Raw genomic sequence first — 23,664 nt, 5'->3', positions numbered from 1 at the left:
TGCTTCCAATGCATACACTTGTTTTAGTGCTGCTTTAGGAAGACGGATTAATGGCTCTGAACGTAGAGACGGCAACTTCTAGTTGGCTGCACACAGAGGTCCGCGGTTCAAATCCCACAGCCAGGCTCGGCTGAATTTTTGAGTTTTGCCTTATTAAGGCGAAGATCATATGTTTTATGATTTAAGTGTTTGTTTTCTCTTTCGAGACGAGCTTAATGATCTGAAATTTGCAGTGAAAAGGAAAGCCAGATAGACACTATCACACACTCACCACTATGCGACGCGTTTCGCCGTTGGTTAAGCGGCTCATCAGGCATATTTGATGTGGATGATGGCTTACAAGGGCCGTTCTCTGGAAAGTAGTATATATTTCGAACTTATTGCAAATTAGCATATGCGAATTATACACTAGAAATTCTCCAGGTTCGACTCAATTTCTATTGGCAGATCTTTTTCACAGCAACGTTTTTGTTTTTGTAGTGATGGATTTTTTGTCCACAACAACTACATTGCTTCCAATGCATACACTTGTTTTAGTGCTGCTTTAGGAAGACGGATTAATGGCTCTGAACGTAGAGACGGCAACTTCTAGTTGGCTGCACACAGAGGTCCGCGGTTCAAATCCCACAGCCAGGCTCGGCTGAATTTTTGAGTTTTGCCTTATTAAGGCGAAGATCATATGTTTTATGATTTAAGTGTTTGTTTTCTCTTTCGAGACGAGCTTAATGATCTGAAATTTGCAGTGAAAAGGAAAGCCAGATAGACACTATCACACACTCACCACTATGCGACGCGTTTCGCCGTTGGTTAAGCCTGATGAGCCGCTTAACCAACGGCGAAACGCGTCGCATAGTGGTGAGTGTGTGATAGTGTCTATCTGGCTTTCCTTTTCACTGCAAATTTCAGATCATTAAGCTCGTCTCGAAAGAGAAAACAAACACTTAAATCATAAAACATATGATCTTCGCCTTAATAAGGCAAAACTCAAAAATTCAGCCGAGCCTGGCTGTGGGATTTGAACCGCGGACCTCTGTGTGCAGCCAACTAGAAGTTGCCGTCTCTACGTTCAGAGCCATTAATCCGTCTTCCTAAAGCAGCACTAAAACAAGTGTATGCATTGGAAGCAATGTAGTTGTTGTGGACAAAAAATCCATCACTACAAAAACAAAAACGTTGCTGTGAAAAAGATCTGCCAATAGAAATTGAGTCGAACCTGGAGAATTTCTAGTGTATAATTCGCATATGCTAATTTGCAATAAGTTCGAAATATATACTACTTTCCAGAGAACGGCCCTTGTAAGCCATCATCCACATCAAATATGCCTGATGAGCCGCTTAACCAACGGCGAAACGCGTCGCATAGTGGTGAGTGTGTGATAGTGTCTATCTGGCTTTCCTTTTCACTGCAAATTTCAGATCATTAAGCTCGTCTCGAAAGAGAAAACAAACACTTAAATCATAAAACATATGATCTTCGCCTTAATAAGGCAAAACTCAAAAATTCAGCCGAGCCTGGCTGTGGGATTTGAACCGCGGACCTCTGTGTGCAGCCAACTAGAAGTTGCCGTCTCTACGTTCAGAGCCATTAATCCGTCTTCCTAAAGCAGCACTAAAACAAGTGTATGCATTGGAAGCAATGTAGTTGTTGTGGACAAAAAATCCATCACTACAAAAACAAAAACGTTGCTGTGAAAAAGATCTGCCAATAGAAATTGAGTCGAACCTGGAGAATTTCTAGTGTATAATTCGCATATGCTAATTTGCAATAAGTTCGAAATATATACTACTTTCCAGAGAACGGCCCTTGTAAGCCATCATCCACATCAAATATGCCTGATGAGCCGCTTAACCAACGGCGAAACGCGTCGCATAGTGGTGAGTGTGTGATAGTGTCTATCTGGCTTTCCTTTTCACTGCAAATTTCAGATCATTAAGCTCGTCTCGAAAGAGAAAACAAACACTTAAATCATAAAACATATGATCTTCGCCTTAATAAGGCAAAACTCAAAAATATTTTTATTCGAAAAAATTTTCAGGGTTAAAAATATTCGAAATTCGACTCCATAATCATCTGTTATTGCCGATTTTATTGATCAATTTTGCTTTGAGAGATGCAATTTTTTAAAGTTTCCCTGTTTTGTTTAACTAATTTATGACTTAGAGGCAGAGTGTAAAATGAAAAGGGGGACTGGTCTCCTCTAAAAATAAATCAATCGACATTGGTTTTTGCAATTAAATAAAAAAACTTAAGCTCAAAGCATACCCTCAGCTAACAAGAGAGATAATTAATTAGCGTTAAATAAAACTTGACGAATTATAATTAATAAAATTTTATTATGAAATAAATCTTGCATGACTCACATCATGTGGTGTGGTGCTATACAGGGTGAGATTAAAAAACTGCAGCCAGAAGGTCTTCTCATAGAAGACCAGAAGGTATTCTCATAGAAGACCAGAAGGTCTTCTCATGGAAGGTCTGAAGGTCTTCTCATAGAAGACCAGAAGGTCTTCTCATGGAAGGTCTGAAGGTCTTCTCATAGAAGACCAGAAGGTCTTCTCATAGAAGACCAGAAGGTCTACTCATAGAAGACCAGAAGGTCTATTCATAGAAGACCAGAAGGTCTATTCATAGAAGACCAGAAGGTCTACTCATAGAAGACCAGAAGGTCTTCTCATAGAAGGACAGAATTTCTTCTCATAGAAGACCAGAAGGTCTTCTCATAGCAGATCTGAAGGTCTTTTCATAGAAGGCCAGAAGGTCTTCTCATAGAAGGCCAGAAGGTCTTCTCATAGAAGGCCAGAAGGTCTTCTCATAGAAGGCCAGAAGGTCTTCAGACTGCTGTCATTTCTAAGCCAATCGTCCGACAGCTGTTAAAATTATTCCAGTGACAGCTAATTCTATTATTTACAAGCATACAAAAGCATTGTGGTGAGAATAATCCGGAAAAAAGTTATTTGTGATGGAATTCAAGCGCCATAGTTGTGATATCTTTATATTTGGCTGGAAAACCACAAATGGCTATCGTTAGAGCACTCCAGCATTTAAATGTGAATAAATCTTTTGTCTCTGGTACCATCGCTCATTACCGTGATTACCTGGTAGCGTAGCCCGACGTCAAGGAAGTGAACGGAAGAAAACAGCAACATCAGCAGAAAGTGAAAAAGCGATATGATCGAAAACCGCGTCGCAGTGGTTGAAAAATTGCGCTTGAGCTGAACATATCGCAATATTCCATTCGGCGAATATTAAAAAATGCCCCCAGCTCGGGGTAAAGCCATTGAAGTTCCAAAAAGTGCAAGAATTTACACCGCAATAGAACCACAGAAAATAGACTCAAAAGAGCTAAAGAGTTGCTTCGCCTGGCCGAAAGTGGTGAACTGCCGAATTTGGATTTCTCCGATGAGAAAACATTCATTGTCCAGCAGTTTGTAAACAAACAAAATGATCGTGTTTACTTACCAAAGAGGTTAGCTGAAAATGTGCACCTGCGGGTGGCCACCAGAACTCAACCGCCGGCCATGGTGATGGTGTGGGCCATCATAACAGCCGATGGTCGCTCTTCGCTCGTATTAATCGACCGTGGCATCAGAATAAATGACGAATATTATAGCGAAAATATTCTGGAGGGTGTATTAAAGCGTTTGACCGCAGATCTTGGACATTCCAACAGGACTCAGCAACACCGTACTCTGCACGCTTCACCCAAGAATGGTTACAAAATGAGGTTCCTCGCTTCATTTTCAGCGCACAATGGCCACCAAAATCTGCGGATACCAATCCGTTGGAACATTGTGTCTGGAGTATCTTGGAAAGTAAGGTTGACACAAAAAAGCACGAAAGTGTTGATCACCTCAAGCAAGCGCTTCGCCGGGAATGGACCAAAATACCGCACAGCAACATTCGGGCAGCGTGTGAAGGTTTCATTGGCCGTTTGAAGGCCATAATTCCTGCCAAATGTGACGAATTCGAACAAATCTAAACTGATTCTAAAATTTGATGCTATTTCCGACATTTTTTGCTTTCATTTAATTAAATTAAAAAAATAAAAATATGGCTATTGGTTTTGTTGCAGTTTTTTTATCTCACCCTCTGTATCATTTGATACGACCAAAACGTGCCTCATCGAAATAATGGTTTTAGACCCTAGGTCTCTTTGAGCCAAATCTTTGTAGGGACATTTGGAGTCGATCTAGGGATGTCCGTCCATCTGTCTGGTTGGAAGGGCGCACGATAACTCTAGAAAGAGTATCCGATTTGGTCCAATCTTGGTACATCGTAATATTATTATCAAACTTAGATCGAGTTTGGAGATGGACCATATCGATAAATTCCTTCTGGTACCTTCGAGACAAAACGTCGAAATTGTCAAAGAAAATATCTTACTGCCCAGAAAGAGAAAAGATAGTCCGATTTTGCTCCAACATTGCAAATCCTAATATTTGTGCTACGTCAGATGCGAAAATTGACAATATCCATCAAGTACCTCCCCCACAAAATTTTGAATAATTTTATCTCTTATAAAATGTGATATAAGAATCCGATTGTATTTAAAATACATATATCACAATATTTTTATAAATCCAAGACCTGGTGTGAAGATGGGATATATCGGCGCACTCCTTCTGGTTTCTCCCCCCACAAAGAGTCAACATTTTGAATAACCAAGAAACTCAAAAAACGTGAAGTTAATAATATTTCTATCAACACAAGGTCTATTATAAATATGGTGGAGATCTGACCTCTCCTTCTGGCACCTTCCCCACAAAGGGTCCAAATTTTGAATAAACAAAACGAGCATAAATTCCGAAATAATTATCCAACTCTCTTTAAATTTACTTCTACTAACACAACATCTGCTGTGAAGATGTCAACTCCTTTTACCAAAAAGTGTGAAAATTTTGAATATTCATAAACCCCATAAAACCCAAAATTAACATCCGCTAAACTTAAAAAAATCATAAAAATGTTTTAAAATTAAAAAATAAAAAAGCTGTTAATTCCGGCCGGGCTGAACATTTAATACCCTCCACCATTTGGAAGGAACTTGAAAATTTTCAACAAATTCCGAAAAATACCGTTTAGTAAAAAACTGTTATGCGGGTGCTATGCTGATCTTGTCATAGTCTGTAGTACCCCTTAAGATCTTCAAAAATTCCGGTGAATAATGTCGCTAAAATCATCAAAATACAGAATAATGGGAGGTATCGTTAAATGGGGCTATACGAAAGCGTGGACCTCTATACAAAATTTTTAGGCATAGTTTGTAGTACCCATTACAAACTTCGAATACGAAATTTGAAACAATTCCAGTGAATAATGTCGCTAAAATCATCAAAATACCGAATATAGGGAGGTACCGTTATATGGGGGCTATACGAAGACGTGGACTTGCACAGACAATTTTCTGTCTTTGGCTGTAGTATCCATTATCCATTATCCTGTACAGACAATTTTCTGTCGTAGGCTGTAGTATCCATTACTTCAGATACCAAATTTGAAATCATCAAAATTCCTTATATCGTGGGTATACGAAGACGTGGACCTGCACAGACAATTTTCTGTCTTAGGCTGTAGTATCTATTTCGAACTTTAAATACCAAATTTGAAACATTTCCGGTGAATAATGTCGCTAAAATCATCAAAATACCGAAAATAGGGTGGTACCATTTTTTGGGGGCAATACCGAAACGTGGACCTGCACAGACAATTTTCTGTCATGGGCTGTAATATCCACTACGAACTTCAAATACCAAATTTAAAACATTTCCGGTGATTAATGTCGCTAGAATCATCAAAATAGCGAAAATAGGGAGGTGCCATAATATGGGGGCCATACCGATACGTGGATCTACATGGCTCATTTGCAATACCTGCAGACCTACAAACATAATATACATTTGAGCAAAATTTTATCAACCTATTTAATTTTGTTCGGAAGCTAGAGTGATTTCCATAGACGGAAAGGCGGATAGACAGGCAGACAACAGACTTCATTATATCGACATAGAATTTTATTTTTTATAGAATTTTATATATACTTTGTGGGCCTAAAATGTATATTTCGAGGTGTTACAAACGGAATGGCAAACATAATATACCCTCCATACTATGGTGGAGGGTATAAAATATCCCAATTCCCAATTACACATGTTTGTGTCTTAAGTCTTTAGATTTGTGGAGCTACTCAACATTTAATAAATAGAGGTTGTTAAATGTATATGTGTACATTTTAATTATTGCTCTCAGTATTCACATGAAATTTCTCGCATAGAAGGATTTCGTCTCCCTCTCTCTTTCTCCCATACCATTGTAATCAAAAGACCTAAGACACAAACATGATTTTGCCAAACAACTCCATTTATGGCATTAATCTTTCTTTTGCAACTATTTAAAGTTAGCCATTTTTTATTTACGGCAAATCAACAAAAACAACAAATCATTAAGCTCTTCTCATATATGAATATGTAACTGTGTGTGTTTATTTTGCCCTCCCCAATTTGTCAATAATGTTTATTGGACAGCTACGCATTTTAAAATCATTGATGCGTGTGACATATTCCACCAACACCAACACAATGGCGCCCCACACACGAGCTTTATTTATTTACGCTCTTCTTTTTTTTAAACACACATCGAGAGAATGGCACGGCGTCGACGACGTCAACACACAGCCCCCTATTAGTCACGGTAATTTAATGCCACAAGTGTGCGGAGTTGGCTGGCTGGCTGACTGGTTGGTCTCGCTTTGCCTCGCTTTTGGATGATTGGATGGATGGGGCGTGTGCGTGTGATTATGTTTTGTGGTTGCTGTTGTTGTTAGTGTTAGGCTTGAAAAAGTAGAAGTAAATGAAATATATGTATAATATTTTGCCAAACAGAGACACAATGAGCGTCTGATGTGATGGCCAGTTCAAATGATCCCTTGCCCCAAATCTCGCCCCCTCTCATTTGTCCATAGCCATGAGAAGTGTGTGTGTGATGGTTGCGATTCCAACCAATTAATTTGTTGTTATATCTATGTTGATTCGATAAATGAACCAAGCGCGTGTCGTCGTGCCGATGATGATGAACTATAACTATTCACACATCAAAAGATGTGAATAAGGTTGACAATGGATCGGATGATGATGATGATGATCAGGCGCATGACATTAATGTGTTTGGTCGGAATGTATGCGAGAAAATGTTGCTAATCATGATGACGACAAGAATGACGACGATCACCAGACCATTGGGAAAGTAAACACACGTGAGCCGGGCTAGACGAAAATCTTCGATCTCCAAATAGAATCTCAGCCCGTGCCGGATGAGTAAATAAAAATAATATTTTAATAACTTTTCGGTTGAGTGATGTTAGGTATTTGATAGAAATTTTTTGGGAAGCAATTAATTGTGTTAATTAAAAGCGGTTTTTAGGGGTTATTCATTTTATCAATCCACTAAAATAGTTGTTGTAATTACTGCATTGAAATATATTTTATATTTCAGTAGAACATACCATACCATACCAGACCTCTCAATATTCTATTAGGAGAGCTTTCCTGTTTATCTCTGAGGGGAGCTCTGCTCTTCTATTGAAAAAGATTGACCTTTTGGTCTTCTCTGTGAGAAAAATTTGGCAATCTCTGAGAAGAACTTTTGGTATTCTCTGAGAAGACGATTTGGGTCTATGAGAAGCCATCTCTGAGAAGGCCTTTGACCTTCTCTATGAAGAATTTTTGGCTTTTTCTGAGAAGAATTTTTGGTCGTCTTCAAGAAGACCTTTTGGCCTTCTCTGAGGTGTCATGCTGCCTCTTATGAGAGGACTTTTGGTATTTCACCATTCGGCATTCTTTGTGAAGACTTACTGGCCTTCTATGAGAAGAGATTCTGGCCTTTTCTGAAAGACATTTAACCCTATGAATAAGGCCTTCTGGTCTGGGGGAAGACGGTCTGTTCCTCTAGGACATTAACTCTTGGCCTCCTCTGACATTAACTCTTGGCCTCCTCTGAGAATGCCATTTTCCCTACTCTGAGAAGACCTGGTGATCTTCACTGAGAAGACCTTGTGGTCTTTTCTGAGAAGACATTGCTGCCTTTTATGAGAGGACTTCTGGTATTCCAGGAGAACACCTTTCGGCATTCTCTGAGAAGACTTACTGGCCTACTAAGGGATGAGCTTCTAGCCTTTTCTGAGAAAACCTTTAGCCCTCATGAATAAGCCCTAATGGTCTTCTAGGGTCTTCTTTGAGAAGGCCTTCTGGCCTTCTATGAGAAGACCTTCTGGCCCTCTCTGAAAATAACTTTTGACCCTCTCTGAGAAGACTTTTGGCCCTCTCTGAGAAGACCTTTTGGCCCACTTGTCCTTGACCTTGTGATCTTTTTTGAGAAGACCTAGTGGCCTTTTCTTAGAAGACCTTGAGAAAAATATTTTGCCCTCTCTAAGAGGACATTTTCGCCATCTCTGCGAAAACCTTCTGGCCTCTTCTGAGAATATCTTTTGGCCTTCTCTAAGAGAGTAAAAAGGTCTTCTCTAAGAAGACATTTTGACTTTTTCTCAGAGATGGATTAGAGTCCTCTCTAGAAAGACTTTTTGGTTTCTCTGAGAAGACTTTTTGGCCATATTTGAAAAGACCTTCAGGCCTTCTTTAGGAAGACCTTTTGGCTTTATCTGAGGAGATCTTTTGTCCATTTCTGAAAAGACCGTTTGGCTTTCTCTGGGAAAACCTTTTGACCTTCTCTGAGAAAATCTTCTAGCCCTCTCGGAGAAGACTTTTTGGCCTTCTATGAGAGGACAATTTGGCTTTCTCTGAAAAGACCCTTTGCCTTCTTTTGTTAAGATCTTTTGGCCTCCTCTGAGAGGACAAAAAAGTCATCTCTGAGAAGACCTTTTGGCTTGCACTGAGAAGACCTTCTGGCCTTCTCTGAGATGACCATTGGTCTTCCCTGTAAATACCTTTTGGTCTCTTCTGAGAAGAACTTTTGGACTTTTCTGAGAGAACTATTTGACCTTCTCTCAGAAGACAATTTGGCCTTCTATGAGCAGATCTTCAGCACTTCTAGGATAATACTTTATAGGATTCTGTGGGAATACCTTCACCTCTTTTATGAGAACATCTTCTGGCCTTCTCTGAGAACAGCTACTTGCATTCACTGCGAAGACCTCTTGGCCTTTTCTGAGACGACCTGCTGGCCTTATCTGAGACGAACTTCTGACCTTATCTGAGTCGAACTTCTGTCTTTTTCTGAGACGAACCTCTGTCCTTTTCTGAGACGACCTTCTAGTCTTTTATGAGAAGACTATTTGTACTTATATCTTAAGACCTTTCCGCCTTCTTTGATAATATCTTGAGGCCTTCTCTCAGGGGACTATTTGATCCTCTCTGGGAAGGCTTCTTCTTCTCTGAGAAGATTTTCTAGCCATTTTAGATTAGACCTTCTGACCTTCTCCGAGAAGACCTTCAGACGTTTTCTGCGAAGACATATTGACCTGATTCAATAAATCCTTCTGGTCTTCTCTCTATAGACCGCTCGTTTGGAAAGGATTCTCTTCTTCTATGAGAAGACCTTGGATTCTTCTGTGAGTAAACCTCTCGGCTCTTCTATGAATTTTTAGAAAATATCTTCTTGCCTTCCCTAAGATGACGATCATGTTGGCGATCTCTTTTTTGGCAACCTAACCTTACCTAACCTAAAACTAACACTCACTTGTCAATGTTAATCAATGTAAACTAATTAATACATTTCCCGCCAGATATCTGGGGCATTTCGAACATCAAATATTGTTCGAATAATTCTAAAAATATAAAAACCATTCTACGCTTGAGTGGCTGCGAAAGAAAAAATACCAAAAATATTCACTTCAAATCAATTGTTGATCCAAACAATTCACACCCAGCGATAATATTTTCTTGTTTTCCCCAAATATTTGTTTAAGAAGAAGAACTAGTTCAAAGACGGAATAATAAATTCAATTTACGTCTTAGACAAGAAAGGAGGAGGAGGAGGAGGATTGAAAGATGCTGCCAAGAGAAGTTTACCCAACCAAAGATGATGCACTGGATTACCTAGCTCAGTTGTGGAGTTCATTATTTTCGAAATGGGCGAAATAATCTTTCATTCATTCAACTTCCCTTTGAGAGCTACTCAAATATGTGTGAGTGTGTGTATGCGTGAATATACAACAACAATTCTTCCGTATTCCAATGAACAAATAAAACACTTTGGTGTTAATGAAATTAGCAACCCTTCTGGGCCCTGTGCTGCTGCATTTGGTATCATGGCCCAAGCGGTCAAACAGTCAACCATCTAACGAAGAGGTGGACGGACGGACAACCAGTAAGCAGAGCTCTAATTTCCTGCTGCTGTTTCAAGTTGAAGGTTTTGGTTTTCGTTTTACAAGAAATGAAATGCTCAACTCCAATCCAGTCTGGTCCACTCCGTACCCGTAATGTAAACTCATAGCTGTTTTCCGGGGTGTTAATTGCCAGAATCTACAGTGCATTCGCACTTTTGGAAATTTCTATTTGTTTTCTGACGGTTCGAACGCCTCGTGGGGGGAAGGAGCTGACGGAGGGACAGACATGTATACGAAGAGCTAGATAGACCAGTACTTATTTATGTATTTTTTACACATTTATTTGTTGGAATTGTTGTAGGTTCAGGTTGATCTGATAATTTTTACACCTTCCTAGGTATGATGAACTCCGGTTTGGGCCGGAGGGGTGGATGGATGGACGGCTGAACGGCTATGTGTTACATTTTCTCCATTTAATTAGAGTCATTAAATATTTAGAGCGCTTACAGTTATTTACAAATATGGACGGTGAGGCTGGAAGGCAGGCAGGGAGATAGAGAGACAGAAAGGCAGGCAGACAGACTGACAACCACCAATACTCAGATTGTCACACAGCCAATTCATTGACACTGGAGAGCACTCACCTTTTGTACAGTTTTTTTCTCTTTATTTGTCATTGTCATTATGATTTGGAGCTCTATAACAGAGGTCTTCCTCGAATTCCCGAGTGAAAAGACCTGACGATGGCAATGTTAATTAAAATAATTATTTTACAGCGAAAAAAAAAACATATTAACATCTCAATTTTAAATTCCAGTGGCACACTTCGTCAATGGCACTTTCTCCGGAAGCCACGCGACCGCTTTCTAGGGGAAAATCTAAAAAAAATCTATCTGGAGCGAGAATTTGGATGTGAAATGATTGGATATTTGAGGGGAGCAGATCAGAAGAAGTTTACTCATCTTTTAAAAGGTCTTCTAATAGAAGGCCAGCAGGTCTTCTCATAGAAGGCCAGAAGGTTTTCCATAGAAGGCCAGAAGGTCTGCTCACAGAAGAGCAGAAGGTTTTCTCATAGAAGGCGAGAAGGTTTTCTCATAGAAGGCGAGAAGGTCTTCTCATAGAAGAGCTGAGATGGTCTTCTCATAGAAGAGCTGAGATGGTCTTCTTCATAGAAGAGCTGAGAAGGTCTTCTTCATAGAAGAGCTGAGAAGGTCTTCTTCATAGAAGAGCTGAGAAGGTCTTCTTCATAGAAGAGCTGAGAAGGTCTTCTTCATAGAAGAGCTGAGAAGGTCTTCTTCATAGAAGAGTTGAAGGTCTTCTTCATAGAAGAGCTGAAGGTCTTCTTCATAGAAGAGCTGAAGGTCTTCATCATAGAAGAGCTGAAGGTCTTCATCATAGAAGAGCTGAAGGTCTTCTTCATAGAAAGCCAGAAGGTCTTCTTCATAGAACGCCAGAAGGTCTTCTTCATAGAACGCCAGAAGGTCTTCTTCATAGAAGGCCAGAAGGTCTTCTTCATAGAAGGCCAGAAGGTCTTCTTCATAGAAGGCCAGAGGGTCTTCCTCATAGAAGGCCAGAAGGTCTTCTTCATAGAAGGCCAGAAGGTCTTCTCATAGAAGGCCAGAAGGTCTTATCATAGAAGGCCAGATGGTATTCTCATAGAAGACGAGAAGGTCTTCTCATAGAGGAGCGGAGGCTTTTCTCCAAGAAGGGATGTAACTGAAGGGTATTAGCACGTCGCCAAGAAGATTAGTAGCTCTTCTCGTAGACGAGCAGTAGCTCTTCTCGTAGACGAGCAGTAGCTCTTCTCGTAGACGAGCAGTAGCTCTTCTCGTAGACGAGCAGTAGCTCTTCTCGTAGACGAGCAGTAGCTCTTCTCGTAGACGAGCAGTAGCTTTGCTCGTAGACGAGCAGTAGCTCTTCTCGTAGACGAGCAGTAGCTCTTCTCGTAGACGAGCAGTAGCTCTTCTCGTAGACGAGCAGTAGTTCTTCTCGTAGACGAGCAGTAGCTCTTCTCGTGGACGAGCAGTAGCTCTTCTCGTAGACGAGTAGTAGCTCTTCTCGTAGACGAGCAGTAGCTCTTCTCGTAGACGAGCAGTAGCTCTTCTCGTAGACGAGCAGTAGCTCTTCTCGTAGACGAGCAGTAGCAGTAGCTCTTCTCGTAGAAGAGCAGTAGCAGTAGCTCTTCTCGTAGAAGAGCAGTTGCTCTTCTCCCAGAAGAGCAGAAGGTCTTCTTCTAAAAGAATTAATCTGTTCCTCTAGTTTTAACTAATCTCTGTAAAAACTGTTGGCCTTTTCTGTGAGGACACAGAGAAGCTATAGGAAATCCTTCTCTACAAGAAGCTCATCTTGTATTCTTTAGAGGATCAGCTGTTGCTGCTATCATTGGGCAAATAGTTCTCCACATTGTCATGGGAACAACTTGTAAACACCAACTACACAAAACATACAACAACAACAACAACAAAAATTGGCAACAAAAATAATCTTTTTTGGAATATTTTTATTAAAAACTTTCGCACGCAAATTAAAGCAATCATGGGTTTTGCGGAGCCCACCAGCTCGAGGAGCTTACGGAATATGACGAAGCGTATGAAATATGCAAGCAGAAGCATTTTTTTGTTTAGTTTTGCCTGCGGTAGCTACCGAACAAAATCCAAAAATATTACCGAGATGATGACGATGATGCTGATGATGAAATAGTCGATGAGGAAGAAGAAGCAGCAACAGCAACAATACCACTAACAACCACATTACAAGCCAACTAATAAGTTATTAAATGTATGCGCTGACTACTGACCGCAAAAAATAAGCCAATAATGCTGGCATTATTTGGTTGCTTGGCTTGCTTCCTTCCCAGGCGCGGAACAGGACTCCAAACTGAATATTACCAGATTATGTGTGCAATGAAGCGCCGATCAATATCACGCATAAGCGTTAGGTTAGGTTTTGCAATGCCTGGCATGAACGTCTAGCTGGCGTTGCTCATATTCACAGGCCATGGAGTTTTTGTTTTGAGGCTAAATGAGAGGAATTTATGGGTACTTCTCTCCTCACTTGGCTACCTCACTTCGCTGTCGTACATTATGTGAATGTGTGTGTGTGTGCCATACTCATAAATCCATAAAGGCCGGCATAAACAAAATACCAACCAGTAACCGACCAGGCAGCAGGCTACGGCTCAAATTCAATACCGGTAGCTAAACCTAAAAAGTCAGGATAATTGACCACCATGGTGATTGCTAACACAGCAGCAGCAACAACAACCACAATAGCAACACCAACAGCATTTTCCTTTGGATGCTAACTGTTAGTGTCGCTCTTAGCCGAACTGCTTTGTGGTGTTGTTGGCTGACTGAACAAAAAAGTGTGAGAGTTCTTCGCAAAGTTATATGGATTTCAAGCTCATACCTCCACATCCACCTCCACCTCCACCCAGCAGCTCCTATTTCATTTTCGCATATTTTTGTTTCTTTTTTTATTATTATTGTTGTTGCCAACTGTGCAACAACAACATCACCACCACCAACAACACATCACTTAGTACCCGGGGTCCGTGTAATAACAGCAGCCTGTCTACCAAGCCATGGTTCAGGGGCAATCTTTTTTTGCTTTTGCATACTGCCATAACCCGCAAAGCAGTAGCCGCCATCGTCACCACAGCCACCACCGGCTGAGTGATACATCTCGAAAATCCCATAACAAAAATATTGAATGTTTTCAACGAAAATCATAAGGAAACATGATGTTGTTGGTATGCGGCTGACGTTGATGATGGTCATGATGATGTCGACACAATGCGGCTGCTGATGATGATGAGGACGTTGTATTGGTGGTTGACTGGTTGGCTTCCAGTGTTACGCGTAGTATGTTGATAGGGTTTTTTTTTGGGTAATATTGTGGCCGTACAAGGCAAATGTGGGCAATTTATGGCCCCTCGCTGGAAAACATTGCAGGAATGAATGTTTCAATCTCTAAGTGAAACAAAAGACTTAAGACACAAGCACGAAAGGAAAGAACCACTCACAAAAAATTAAAAACTTTCTTGGATTTTAATACCCTACACCACAAGGTGGTCAGGGTGTTATGTCTTTGTGCATTTGTTTGTAACAGGCAAAAGGAAACGAGATAGACCCATAGTTCCTTTTGATGATCTGCATAGAATCACATTCTGAGTCGATTTATGCATGTCCGTCCGTCCGTCCGCCTGTCTGTCTGTCTGTTCGTCCGTCTGTCCATGTATTTTTGTAAACAAAGTACAGTTCGCATTTATTGCCCGATCCAGGTGAAATTTTGCACAAATCATTTGTTTGGCCCAAGGACGAACCCTATTGAAATTGGTGATAATCGGTCAAAATTTAGATATAGCTCCCATATATATCTTCGTCCGATTTGCCTTTTATTGTGCACCAAACGTGTAATATCAGCCCGAATAGTATGAAATTTTGCATATACAACCAAATTAAGCCTGAAAATAAGTATGCCAAATTTGATCGAAATCGGTTCAGATATAGCTATAGCTCCCATATATATTGTTCATCCGATTTGTTATTTTTGTCCTCCGCAGCCGTAATATGCACTCTGTAACAACAATATTTAGGGAAATATATCAAATGCAGCTCAGAAATACCTTAGCTAAATTTTATCGAGATCGGTTCAGATTTGGATATAGCTCCCATATATAACTTCGTCCGTTTTACCTTTTATTGTACAACAAACGTCTAATATTTGTCCAAATGGGGTGGAATTTGGCACTTACGACCGAATTGAGTCTAGAAGTTAGTATGTCAAATTTGGTGAAGATCGCTTCAGATATAGCTATAGTTCCCGTATATACTGTTCATCCGATTTGTTATATTTGTTACCCACAGCCGTAATATGCACTCCGTAAAAACAATATTTGGGGAAATATATCAAATACAGCTCAGAAATACATTTGCTAAATTTTATCGAGATCGGTTCAGATTTGAATATAGCTCCCATCTATAAATTCGGTCCGATTTACTTTTTTATTGTGCACCAAACGTCTAATATTTGTCCAAATCGGATGGAATTTGTCACTTACGACCGTATTGAGTCTAGAAGCTAGTATGTCAAATTTGGTGGAAATCGGTTCAGATAAAGCTATAGTTCCCATATATACTGTTCATCCGATTTGTTACCCACAGCCGTAATATGCACTCCGTAACAACTATGTTCAGGAAAATATATCAAATACAGCTCAGAAATATATTTGCCAAATTTTATCGGGATCGGTTCCGATTTGGATATAGCTCCCATATATGTCTTTATCCGATTTCAAATTAATTGTGCACCAAATAGTCAATACATGTCCGAATTTAAAAGATACAAATGCTTCGGCATATTTAGTCCTTTGAACTTTAAATTATAATTATAATCATGGCGTGTATGATTGAATTCTCCCATAAAAACTTTAAAAACTCATTGTTATGCGGAGCTCTACTAAATTAGCAAAGTGGTGTAGGGTGTAGGGTGGGTTTTTCTTCAAAAGTCGATGGGGTCAAGGACTTCTGTATGAAGACATAAAGTGTATTTCAGAAGAGAAATTTTATATTATTTTATTTATCTTTTTTTTGGTATTCCACAAAATAATTAGACATCAGAGACTTTAGAAGCTTTCTCCTGTGAGATGACTTTTAGGGACTCCAAAGAAAATATGTATTTGTGGACATCCAAAAAATTATTTCTTAATTTTTTAAGGGGATTTTCAAATTGTTATATGGAAGAAGATTTGAGATTTGCCCTACAATAAAATCTAGTATTATCCAAATTTGGGAAGATTCCTATGAAATTGGATATTATGAGCTTCTACGGAAGAGAATCTAGGATTTTTCCATACAAGACAACTATATCAAATCCTGCAAAAGAAGACGGTATTGTTTTCCAAATGGACGACCAATTTTCTGTATAATGATTATTTTATGATTTTGTGCAGAAAAAGGGAATAGACCCTCCATAGAAGAAAACCATATAACTTTATTTTGAAAGAAGACCTTGATATATTCAGTGGAGATCGACCGGAACTATAGTATATGAAAAAAAACCCTGGTATTACTCTATTAAAATTAATTCCTATAATATTCAGAGTTAGAATACTTGCGCCAACTCATTGAAAGAAAAACCATTTTTTTATTTAAAAGAGAAAACAATTCATCACTTATTATGTTCTCTTCTGTGAAAAAAACGGCCATCTTTCTAACAGTAAATCAGAAGTTCTCTCTCTCTCTCTCTCTCAGTGAAAAATATATTTTTTTTCTCCATTAAGGAGATGGAAATGTATACATTCTCTTTCATGATTTTCCTTCTCATTAAAAGGAACATCTTCACAAAAATAAAGGCCTTCATCTCAGTGGAAGAGAAGATAACTATTATCTCCTGCAAGCTTATTCTCACTGAAATCCAACATATTGCCCTTTTTCTATAAATATGAAGAAAATCTTTTTCCTTTCTCCATATCGAAGTAGATGAGCTATTTATCCTCTCCGAAACAGAATTACTTCTTCACATGTTCTGAAAGAAAATGGATTACTCTTTAGTAAAATTTTATTCTTATTCATTGTATGAAGAGAATATCATCTTCTACTGAAGAGATTGGAAGAAAAGTTCCTCATTTCCACCTTATAGAAATATACCTTCTACCTCGCTGTAGCTCCCTCTCTGACACTCAAAAACGTCCTTTTCTTTTTTGAAGGAGAAGACCTTCCAGTACTCCTCGGATATGAGCCTCACCTCTATAGTAAAAAATCTTTTCCTTTGGCAGAAAGAGCTTCTATCCCTCAATAACGGAGAAACCTCATTTTTTAAAGAAGAGAGGGAAATTTTTCTTATACTCATCGAGAGAAGGCATTTTTGGCTGTTATAAAGGAAAATATCGTATATTCATCCATATAAGAGAAGTCGTTTTCGCATCTATGAGAGAGTATCCTCTTCTATTCTGTGAGATCTTCATCTCCTCTTCGATTTTTTTCGTCAAAGAAGAACACAATTTTTTTCCTCCCCAGCAAATAAGACTACCTTCTCTTATACTAAAATGAAAATTTTCGTCATCTCACTGAAGCAAAATAATGTCTTGTTCTTCGCTCTGAACAAGACTTTGTTCTCCGATCTGAAGAAGATATTTTCTCCGTTTTGAAGAAAATATGGCTTACCGCTCGGAAGAGTCTTTGCTTTTCTCTCTGAAGTAGAATAATATATTGCTCTCCACTCAGAAGAAGAAAAAGTTTTTGTCCTGAATAAGATATTTTTCTCCGATCTGAGGAAGATCCTCTTCTTTGCTTTAAGGAAGATTTCTTTCAAATTTCTCTATGATAAAGAGACTTTTCCCTCATCTTCGAGAAAAAAAGCATATTTGAGGGAATTGACCTTTTTATCTCTTAACAAGGAGATATCCCCTTTTCCATGGTGAGAGAAAACCATTTTTCTTCGATGAGGGAGAAGACGACGTTGTTTTCTCTCCATGAGGTAGAAAACTTCTTTATCTCTATGACAGAGAATCTTATTTTTTTCTTTTTCTCTATTATGAATAAAAATAACTTTTTATCACATATGAGAAAAAATACCTTCATTTATTCTATGATAGAGTAAATCAATTTTTCAGATTGTTATTTGCGCGGAAGAATGCTTCTTCTTCTATGGAGAAATCCATCTTTCTGTCTTCGCCCTTTTGGTGCAGATGAAGGAGCCCTTAGTGGCCTTTTTCCTGGGTGAGATAGATATCCCTCTTTTCTAAATATGAGACATGATATTGTTTAATATTTATAAGAGAAAGAGAGAGAGCAACCTTTACTTCTACGTCACTGTGTAATTAAGATCTTCTTTTTATTTGTGAAGAACGACGAAAACAAGAAAATTTTTCTTCTCCATAAAGAAAAGAAAGAAGAATAATCTCTATGAGAATTGGGTCTTTTTTTTCCGCTCAACGGAGAAATAGGCGGTCATCTTCCTTTTTTAAGTTTCTCTGTGTAGCGGATTGTTTCAGGTTAATTTGGGAACCTTCTACTGCTTATTTGAAAATCGACTTCCAATTTATTTACAAAGGTGACTTTAAAAGCTCTCCTTCAAACCTGAAAACATTTCAGGTTCATTATGAAGAAGAGAGGGGCTGACATAGCCCCTCTATTATGGATATTTTTTAAAGGGTCTATGAAGGAGTATCTCAATTATTCTTGAAATGAAAAATTTTGTATTATGCTACGGGAAAAAATTTCGTCTCCGTCTACATGGAGAATTCTCTCATCGTTTATTAAAAATTGTATAGAAGAAGTCCTCTCACCTTATGTTTTTTAACAAAAGAATTTTTATACTCCTCTGTGAAAAATAAAGCTTCTTCTCTCTTGTGAGAACACAATTGAGAAGAGTTTGAACAACATCTCTGCTCTAAGAAAAAAATCCTTCTTCTTTAATGATGAAAAAATATTATTTCTTTTTATTTTTCTTCTTAACCTTTCCTTTGAAAATTTGAATAAAGTTTGTCCTTCCCCGACAACAAATCAGTGCCTATAGGTTTCCTCATCCCAATAACATGCGATTAGGGTAAACTTCGGCTATCGACAAATGTTGCGTATGATTTTGAGAAAGTGCATTGTTTGTTTTGCTGTGGTCGATTGTCTGGCAGCTAGTCAATTTCATCATTCCTCGTCTAGTGGCGTTCAACTGGATGATGGTGATGATGATGACGACGACGTCTGCATCATCATCTCTGTCGATGATGATGATGTTGTTGTTCTGCTGGGTGGTTAACATAAAGACGTTTTCATTGGAATTATTGTAAATTCTGGGAATTCTTTTCTCCCAAGGATTTTAGCCAATAAAAAGTAATCAATAAAAGCCTAGTCTTCAATGCACAGCAACAAAAACAAACAAAATCAACAAAAAATTCAATATGATCTATATTTCTATGATATAATCAATGGCAGAGCTCTGCTACTGCATCCAGGGAACTCCACATAAGAAATCATAACTCCAATCAAACCGCATAATAATCTCAAGTAATTGCCCAGGTAATTCAATTGTCCAAAGTAATTGAAATGAACCTGAAATGCACCAGATCCCAGAAAACAAAAAGAGCAACAACAACAACACCAAAACAACTTTGAGAAATTTAGAGGAATTGCAGTTGCCGGGGTTCCCCTCTTTTTTTGGGGAGGCTGTGTGTGCGTCTGAGAATAGTTGATTTGTGGGAGCCAGTTTTTTTTTTTTTGCGGAATTTGTAGCGTGGGAAAAGTGAACATAAAACTCATTAAAAAAACGAAACTTGGTGGGAGAACAACCTGGCAAATGATGCTCTCAAGAATCTGAAGTGAGTGACCGGTAGGTAGACCAACCGACCAAGCAACCGGTAGTTAATGATTAGCTTAGTTGGTTGTTGCAGAAACATCAATTTGATCCTCTAAGACGTTACGTTCGTTGATTTGACTTGCAAAATTCATTGCCAAAGGCGCTAAATCTTGGCCAGCATTACTCATGCAGGCAAATTAAGGGAGTTGCTTCTTTTGTTGGTGTTGTTGTAAAAATGCATACATTGCATACCAATATACCAATATATTTGTGTACGTATGTGGATTGGCATTTGATGAGCTATATGACGCCACCATACCATCGCCTCCCTCTATCGAAGAATTATAGCTTTCAAAATTATCCCTTAATGAAAGAAGACTTAATGTGGCTTTCGGAACTCCATATAAATTAAGTTTTATTTTGGTTTGAAATCCTTTCCAAAAAATTCCTGTAAACCAAATCCCTAATTGTTTGCCAATCATTTAATGGCTTTCTAATTGCCACTCTCACTTTGAGCAGAGGATACTACTCTTAAATTTATCGTTGAGCTGCTAAATTTTACGATTTACTAAACACTGACCGGTGGCTTTTCGGCAAATCATTTCCACGGAATTATTTTATGATTTTTTCTCGCTCCCCCCTCTCACTCTCCCTTTTACTCGCCTCTTGTTTACTGCTATTGCATTTGCACTCACAATAATTTGCCTGTTTTTTTTATTTTTATATTCCGCTACAGGTTCGATGCCAATAAATCTACAAAAGGTGCCTCCAAATTACGCCGAGATTTAATTAATGCCGAAATTGCCAATTTGCGGGATTTATTACCTCTGCCTCAGTCAACGCGGCAGCGTTTATCCCAGCTGCAACTTATGGCCTTGGTTTGTGTCTATGTGCGAAAGGCTAATTATTTTCAACAAGGTGAGTAGAAATTCGAAAATGAAAATACAAGTTTAGGAAGCAGTTTTGTATTCCGAGGAAAACTTCCAACGATTCTCCATTGATCTTCAAATATTATTTTTTTTCTTGGAAAGATGAAAAACTATCCAAGAGACCAAATTTAATGAAATCTATTAATAAAATGTCAGAAGACCTTCTTCTATTGACAAAAAAAAAAAACAAATCACTGCTGAAGATTTTGCACCTTTAAGAGATCTTCTTCACCTTTAAAAGATCTTCTACAAAGGCAAAATAGGTCTCTAGGAAAAATGTCCTTTAAGAGGTAATCTTTATAAAGAAGACATAAGGAGATAAGGGTTTCGAACATTTCCTATAGATAGGAGACACAACAAATCATTTATAGATCGAACCCTCTCAGAGTTATTTTTAAGATATAAAACATTCTAGAGGACTTCCACACAGAGAAGGCCTTCAAGAGGTCTCTTGTAGACAAGAAGTAATTTAAAGAAAAAATTCAAGTGATTCTCTTAAGGTGTTTTTTAAGACTAAAACTCTTCTAGAGTTTTCTAGTAACACAGTAACAGTCCTTTTGATTATACATGGAAACCTCTATATGTCTGACAGGCCTTCAATAGAGCGAATAACTTACACAGGCCTTCTCTAAAGAAAAAGTAAGTTATTTTATGCCTTTTAAAAGTTTTCTATTGACAAAAGTCTTTTGAAAAACCTTTAGATGTTTCTCCTGCTGAAAGTATTTGACAGGCCTTCAAAAGTTATTTTATGTCTTAAAAGCTTTTCTATCGACAAAAGGCTTTTGATGGTCTATAGACTGAAAAACTTGTATAGGCCTTCTTAAGGTGTAAGACCTAATCGATAAGTTCTATGAACATACACCCTTCTTAAGGTATTATATATGAAAATAATGGATCTTCTATGAACAAAAACCCTTTTAAAATTCTCCTAGAAATAATCGGATGAAGACCCCTTCACAGGCTTCTATGTGACGAATAGTTTCTAGAGGTTCTTTGCAGGGAATATTTTTTATGTAAAGGTGACATCCAAAACGACTTCTGCAGAGAGTAGTTGTATTCAATGGAAAAAAATATCTTCTAAAGCTCTTCCATGGACAGAAGGTCTACTAAAGGTTCTTCTTATAGTTAAGACTTCCTAGATATATTTTTCAGACACTGAAGGTCTTTCATGGACATATATATTTCTAGAGATCATTTATGGGCGGAATACCTTCAAAAAGTCTTATGAAGACAGAGAAACTCCTAGGGGTCTCCCATACACAAAAAAATTTTTCGGAGGTAGTCTCTAGGTCAAGCTCTTTAAAGCGAAGAACACCTCGATAGTCAAGGCATCAAGAGGATTACACAGCTATAATAACAGACACAATATCTAGATATCTACAGAAGTCATTTAAAAGTCTTCTAGAGACAGACATATGTTCTCAAGGGACTTTTTATAGACAGGAGACCTGGTGGAAACCTCTTTTAAGCCGGTGACTTTTCAGCAAACTTATTTAGAAGTGAAAAGCCTTTTATGAACAAAGTACTTTCAATATTTCTTTTTTTAAGGAAGATCTTTTAGAGAATTTATTCATACATAAGGTCTCCTATTGGTTTGCAAACCGCCTTTTAAAGTACTTTTTAGACAGATATTTTAGTCCTCTTAGAGGTTCTCCATTAAAAAGGTTCTGTAGCCAGAAGATCTTCTAAGTTTTAAGTTTCATAGCCACAATAACTCTTACGTGAGTCATCTATTCAAGTCTCCTTGGTGTTCTATAAGTCTCTCTATAGGGTTTCTATTGCTGACCTGCAGTCAGTAATAGGGCTATATTATGTTCCTCTATATATCTGCCATAAGCATAGAAGATTAAAGACCTATTGTATATCATAGAATACCTTCAAGAAGTTTGGATATTTCCTTCTTTTTGTTCCAAAAGCCTTAAGTCTTCCTCAAGAGACTCTAGAAGTCTTCTATGAAGATAGGACCTGAATGGGTATTTTATACCCTCAGCCATATGGCTACATTGGTCATATCATTTGATATGGCCAAAATGTGCCTCATCGAAATAACGGTTTTAGATCCTAGGTCTCTTTGCGCCATGTCGGTTTCAGGGTATTGGGTGTCGATCTAGGGGCGTTCGTCGGCCTGGATGTTTGGTGACCTATAACGATAACTCTCTAAGGGAGTATCCGATTTGGACCAGACTTGGTCGGAGATGGGCAAAATCGGTTCACTCCTTCTGGTACCTCCTCCACAAAGGGTCAAAATTTTGAATGACCATGAAGCTCATAAAACACAAAATTAACATCAGTTTCCATTCAGACATGGCACATCTTAATATTTCTATCAACATAATATCCTTCATCCACCTTCTGGTACCTTTCCCACAACGGGTCTATATTTTAAATAATTATATATCTCATAAAATGTAAAATAAGCATCCAACTCTCATAAAATTTCATACATCCCAATATTTTTATTAAGACAAGATGTGGTGTGAAGATGATAAATATCGGTCTACCCCTTGTGTTACCTCCCCCACGCGAAAACGCGAAATTAACATCCGATTCTATACACACATGGCACATTTCAATATTTCTATCAGCACAAGATCTGCTATAAATATGGTAGAGATCGGACCACACCTTCTGGTCTTCTGTCTACAAAGGACATAAAAAGGTATTCTTTCTTTAGAAGTATCATCCTCCTGATAGAAGTAATTTAAAATTTTAAATACAGATCTTCTTTAAGTAGATAACGATTTATATGTCTACAAGATAGAGGTAAAGACATCCAATATAAGTTCTACAAGAACTCAATATATCTTCACAACAATAGGATTTGGACAGAATATTTAAAGCACCCGAATATATATTAAATTGGAGCATATATATTTTTAGGCTTGTTATAAACGGAAGACCCTCTACAGGTGTTTTGTGAATGGGAAAAATGTATATACCCTCTATTGAGAAAATATTTTCAACCTTATATTGATAGAAAGACATCTAGGGGTATATTATGGTAAAAAGGTCGTCCATTTTTAGAATAACTCCTGTAATGCTTCTTTAGATAAAATAAGTCCCTATCTTATTTTTTAGAAAGGCATATATTGCAGTATAAATATTCAAGCCGATCTCTACGCAATGTATTTTCTAACAATACTTATTGCCATATCCATAATTAT

At 38.2% G+C, this 23,664-nt stretch overlaps 1 protein-coding gene across 1 annotated transcript in view; it reads left to right on the top strand.

The window, feature by feature from the left end:
* Positions 1–23,664, top strand: part of LOC101896689 (uncharacterized) — an 88,211-nt gene that overhangs the window by 16,541 nt on the left and 48,006 nt on the right. Inside the window, exon 2 of the mRNA XM_059118314.1 lies at positions 20,308–20,489. Coding sequence (XP_058974297.1) covers positions 20,308–20,489 — 182 coding nt within the window. The remainder of the gene's footprint in view (positions 1–20,307; positions 20,490–23,664) is intronic.

Source organism: Musca domestica, unplaced genomic scaffold (assembly GCF_030504385.1).
Source record: "Musca domestica strain aabys unplaced genomic scaffold, Musca_domestica.polishedcontigs.V.1.1 12, whole genome shotgun sequence".
Taxonomy (NCBI): domain Eukaryota; kingdom Metazoa; phylum Arthropoda; class Insecta; order Diptera; family Muscidae; genus Musca; species Musca domestica.
This window is presented reverse-complemented; position numbering and strand designations above follow the sequence as displayed.